Raw genomic sequence first — 6,000 nt, forward strand, 5'->3', positions numbered from 1 at the left:
GTTTTCTCATCTCAGACAATGGGGGCATATCGCTAGGATATTCCCCCATTGTCTTATATCGAGAACGGAGCCCCGAAAGTGAAGGAGAGCGCACTGCGCATGCGCAGCCGTCCTCCATTCATTTCTATGGGGCCGCCGAAAATAGCCAAGCGCTGGCTCGGCTATTGCTGTCTGCCCCATAGAAATGAATGAGAGCATGGGCCGTGCATGCACGGCATGCTCCCATTCACTTCTATGGGAGAGGCGGGGATTAGCGCTTGGTGGTGGACGGACCCCGGGAAATCTGGGGTCCTCCAGCCACAGCGCTCCCGGGTCCGTTCTCGATATAGGTGTGGGTGCCAGCGGTGGGACCCGCACCTATCAGACAATGGGGGCATATCCTAGCGATATGCCCTAGTTGTCCAAGATGGGAATACCCCTTTAATTTCTTGCTGGAACCATGCTTTTTGCTTATGGTAAAACATCCCGTGCTCTTCTACTCTCCTTGTCCTTGTCTACCCTGGCTATAACATGAGCATAAAGTGAAATTTACTATAGGAAAGACTGATGCAATTAAAAAAAGATTAGTCTGCCATTTTCCACATGCTGTAAAATAAAACTCATCTCCAAAAAATGAGTTTCGGTGGCAGGGTGCTTTGTATAGCGTAATGCTTATTTTATCCCCGTCCAGCCGCCTTCGTGTCTCTGCATGAATTGAGTCAGATTTCAACATTCATCACATAGTTTTCTGCAAATTTGCAGAATCTAAAAACAAACAGATGGATTTTGCCAAGCGAAGCTTATTTACATATCTGTATTCATTAAAAACAGTAGCCAATGGCATTATTTATTTGAGTAACTAGTAAGGAATAAAGGAATAAATGGATTAGGCTCGAACATTTAGGGTCATTTGAAGCGAATAGTGGCCAAATAGTCAATTGCAATCAATTGTAAAGTATCACCACCAGAGTGGTGCCCAGTAAAATGTACAGTTCAGAAATAATAACTAAAAATGGTAAGAGACAAGTCCATTGACCAATCTATCAGAAACATTTCAATCCGTACCATCACTACTGACTGGTTTGGCGTCATAATTCCTCACATTATTTCTGTTCCTGGGCAAAGTGGCTTGAAGGTTTTGTACCTTTTTTATGTTAATTTACTTCTTAAATCAAGCATTGAGGAGTTCATAAGGAGTTATGAAATGACCATCTTAGCCATACACTGTTTACCTCTTCGTGATCTCAGGCACAAGCCGGACATTCTCCTGGACCTCGCTCATTTATAGAACGCAGGAAAGGGGAGATATGGAGACCTCACAGTAGGAGCCAAGTAGCAATGCTGTATTTAGTCTCCAAATGCATCAGGGACCCGGCTGCATCCATAGGCCCCAAAACCACCTCCCTATGACCTTTCGGTGAGGATTTATAATCCATATTGGGTTTTTGGATTTTAGCACCATAACCAAAAGGGAAGGGGAGTGAGATTCTCCCATGCGGGGCAGTAGCAATGGTCTTTCTCTGAAGGGAGGTCACATCCTGTATCATTTTTGGAGAGACCTGGAAACCCCACTGACCTCACTGCCACCCTTGTGACTACAGCATCAAGGACTATACATATATCCGGTAACTGACTTTAACATTATCTGTTAACTCTGACTGTACTATCACCTGTATGTGTATCTCTGACCATTGTATATATCCCTTGTGTATATAGTGTTGTTGTCTAGTGTGCCCTAAAGGAGATTAAATTTTTTTTTTGCACTGTGCTTTTATCTTGATCCATGAATCACATACGTCTGTGTCTTGGTGTAACGTTGCATGCTACCTGGGCTGGTTTCTGGCCCGATATAATCCCGTTAACGTACTGGGCTTATATCTAACGAGGAACTGGTGGCAGTCTACCAGGCTTGCAGGGCTCTGTTTCACTGGGGCAGTGAAAGGGCTCTCTCAGCCTGTCAGGGTTGTGAGAGAGTGTTGTGCCATGCCTGAGGTGTTGGGCCACCCTCTCTCACTCCCCGTGCCTCTCTGTGCCCGTGTGGACAAGGGGTGCCTGTGACAGTGCCAAGCTGACCTTATGTACTCCCAGGGAATGCGGACTAGGGGCTCTGTCTGCTCTACTTTTCTACAGTTTTTAACTGATCTAGAACCTTCTAGTGGGAAGGGTGGAGTGGAGAAGTACAGGCTAACAGAAACAATGTTGCAGTTCAAGGCTGCCATAGAGTTGTATTGGGCCTCAACGGAAGTCAGTGGGAATGAATAAGCAGTTTTTAAATGGTAGACAACTAAACCAGAAGGTCAAAAGTTCACTGTGTCTGGCTTTTCCCTCCAAAACTCAGCTCTGCATAGCTCCTATGACAGTAGTGGAAAATTACTAGCTTCTCAGTGCACAGGCTGGAAATGACCAGTGCGTCTTGCTATGAACTGGATGTGCAATAACCCTTTCCAATACTCAGTGCATATGCGGTGCAATAACAGTGCACGTGAACAGAATATATCATATGAAATGCAATTCACCAGTATGAAACAGTATAAATACAAACAATGACAAATCACAGTGCCAGTTAAAACCTCAAAGTGAACCAAAGTAATGAACTGATGGCTTTGCATAGCAGCAATAGGACAAGCAGGCTTGGACTGGCCCACAGGGGAACAGGCGAATCCTCCGGTGGGCCCTTGTGTAAGGTGGGCCCCTAGTCCTCCACCCCTTGCGCAAGAGGCACAGTAGAAAGAATGCACTACATATAGACAGTCATTTTAGATGCATCAGGTGGTCGAGATGACTTCTAGGCACTTAGGCAGGCCAGCCACTATGCATTTTCTCCTTGACTTGCCTTGTCAAAATCGCAGCAGGGACACCAATAATCAATAATTTTGAGCATGTTGATGCTGCCTACCGCTGTGTGAACAGGTGGCATTTGTATGTCACTGAGGACAGGTGTCCACAAACATCCAGACTCCAAAGCACTCTTGCTCCAGGGCGTTACACATTCACTGGGAGGATTGGATCTGTCAGGTATACACCTAAACGGGCCCTACATATTACAAGATTTTTGGCCCAAGCTACTGATATCTCTGATCCTCCCATACTTACATATGGTATTATCGGGAGAGATGGCTTTCAGGCATGTACTGTGTATAGCTAGCTTTAGACTCCTCTACACATGCACAGTGCCTTCTTAGAAGGTGGTCTAGATGGAATGTGCCGGGCAGATCTGGTTCTGTGGAAGCCAATGCTATGCAAGGTGGGAAATATAGGCTAGGACAGGCATGCTCAACCTGCGGCCCTCCAGCTGTTGCAAAACTACAACTCCCAGCATACCTGAACACCCTACAGCTATCAGCCTACAGCAGGGCATGGTGGGAGTTGTCGTTTTACAACAGCTGGAGGGCCGCAGGTTGAGAATCCCTGGGCTAGGAGAACAAGAGACTGCCATGGTCTGCAAGTGCAGCATATAAACAAAATGGTAGCATATGTGTGGAATCAAGATCCTCAGGAAAGGAACAAAATTGTATAAATGGTGTTTGGTATGCTTTGAGACAAAACCTCTAAAAATGATGTCAGAAGACCAACAATAAACCTGCACTAAACTGTGAAATGCATTCATTAACAGCAATGTTTTATATTCAACCTGTAAAGGGACATCCATAATGTGCTGAGAAGCTTTTGTGCTATTATTATATTTGCTTTTTCCATTTATATTCATGCAGTAGGAGCAAAAGTCTACAATCACATATCAACATGTAGTACAGCAAGATCAAAGACTGCAGCATAAAGCCTCCACACCAGACTACAGAAAGAAATCATGACATACCATAGATTGACCAGAAATGGGTGTTCAAGGCACTGCATGATCTGAAGTTCTCTGAAGACATTCCTCACTTCATCTCTTTCTACACACTTCTGCTTGTTCATATATTTCATTGCATACATCTTCTTGGAGTCTCGCTTCTGTACAATACATACCTGAAAGATAGTGCTCAATTCACGAGTCTTGCATGTATAGATAGATACATACAACACAAAAGAAGATTAAACCAGCACCTCCGTAATGTATATAAATAAGCAGGTGCACACTACTTTGGCTGCAACATAATGCGTTAAAAAAAATACTTTATTTTGTAAGGCTGAAAAAAATATTTCATTTTGTAAGTCTGCAATTTGACTTCCTACTGTTATACAATTAGTACAGTCTCCATCGCTCTTGGATCTAATATTCCTACTATGAGTTCACTTACTGCACTAGTCATCAGAAGTGCTGTCAATTAACTGACTAGAAACACCATGTTTATGTGTCTGCCTTCATTTGGCTTTCAATTAGAATTCATTATTATATTCTGTGTTTTTTGTTATCCACTATGCTTAGTGTAATCTGCCATTTAGTGACCAATGTTATATTTTGTATTATGAAATTATCTATGGTTGTAATTCATTATGTCATTCATCCTGTAACTCATCCTCTTCTGTGAACTCACATCCTGTGTCCTGCAGTCTTTTCCTGTGTCTCAGACATGCTTCTCAGAGCCGGAGAGAGGATCTTTCTTTGACCTCTATCATTATTTCTCATGGTACATTCAATATACAGTATTACCTAAAGGCATATCCATTGCATCTACATGCAACAGGTGTTGCTAGGGGAATGAGTATAGCAAGTTCACTATCTTCCATTACCTATACAAGAGATTGACACACTCATTAGAGACTTCTTTCACGTACATCGGTGTCAGAAGTGTTGGATTTACAGTACATTATCATTTTGAGGCCTAGGCATGTCAAAGACCACTAGGACATGCCATTACATTATGATTGGTGGGGATCCTACCACTGATACCCCCAGAGACCCTGTAAATAAAGGGCCAGTAAAACTGATTTGGTGCTGCATTTCATTCACATTGTCTTCCTGTGTAGCATTGTCCTAGCCACCCGCTGTGCATGGGACCTGTAGCACAGCCTCATTCAAATGAATGGAGCTGGTGCCACTTCCTTGCACAGATGGATGGCCAGGAGCGCTGCTGTGCAGGGAAAACTTAACAGTAAATGCAGCATTAAATCAGTGCTGCGACCCCTTCATTCTCAAGATTATTGGGTAGACTAGATATTGAACCCCAGGCATATCCTAGTGATGGGAATCAGCCCTTTCATGTACATACGTATGAAAATTATAAAATGCTAATCCAATCTGCAGCATTTCCACTATGTGTGGATGTAGTATGAGAGTCCTTTTACATATGATAAGCTAATTATCAGGAATAAATGTTGGTGAGTGCTCGTTCATGATAAACGATTTGTTGGCTGATCGAGCCGTTTCTTCCCGATCACTATCTGATCAATGAGCAGACATTATAGCTGTATTTACATGTAGCAATCACCTCCTCTGTGTAGTAAGGAGCGACCATTGCTGCGATCATTCTTTCCCCAAATGTATACATTTTTTTTGCCAGCAGCTAGTCTCTGTTTATACAGAATATCTGTTGCTGGGAAATTATGATTTTATGTGCCACTTCAAAGATGTGATCACTGACAATCATTTTGCCCATTTGTTGCATGACCGGTAGCACATTTAGATGGGGGCGATTATCAGGAGTGAACAGTCATTAGCTTTTTTCATGTCTACTTCTCCATTACCAGGGTTAAAGAGGACCTGTAATCTACCCCGACATGTCTGTCTTAGTAGCTTCATGCATTCCCCATGCAATAATAATTCTGGGGCATCTATTCATATGACTCTGTGTTGTGCCATTCCTTTATTATTCTTACTAGAAGTAATGAATAAATTGCCAGCAGTCTGCAGTAAAAGTCCTTCTGGGTGTTACCAGTTGTGGGTGTGTCAACACAGTTTGATACTGGAAACATTGATTGGATAGTGGGAGACTGTGCAGGGACACACCCCAACTGGTAACACCCAGATGGACCTTTATTGCAGACTGCTAGCAGTTCTTTCATACAATTCTAGTAGAAATAAAAGAATATCACAACATAGAGTGAAATGAAAAGATGCTCCAGAACCATTATTACATAGGG

General features: G+C 43.0%; 1 protein-coding gene across 1 annotated transcript in view; it reads right to left on the minus strand.

Annotated features, from left to right (window-relative positions):
- STK32B (serine/threonine kinase 32B) overlaps positions 1 to 3,913 on the minus strand; it is a 282,862-nt gene extending 278,949 nt beyond the window's left edge. Inside the window, exon 1 of the mRNA XM_044282748.1 lies at positions 3,794 to 3,913. Within this exon, the coding sequence (XP_044138683.1) occupies positions 3,794 to 3,912 (119 nt within the window). The 5' untranslated portion in view covers position 3,913. The remainder of the gene's footprint in view (positions 1 to 3,793) is intronic.
- Positions 3,914 to 6,000: the final 2,087 nt, after the last annotated feature.

Source organism: Bufo gargarizans, chromosome 1 (genome assembly GCF_014858855.1).
Source record: "Bufo gargarizans isolate SCDJY-AF-19 chromosome 1, ASM1485885v1, whole genome shotgun sequence".
NCBI lineage: Eukaryota > Metazoa > Chordata > Amphibia > Anura > Bufonidae > Bufo > Bufo gargarizans.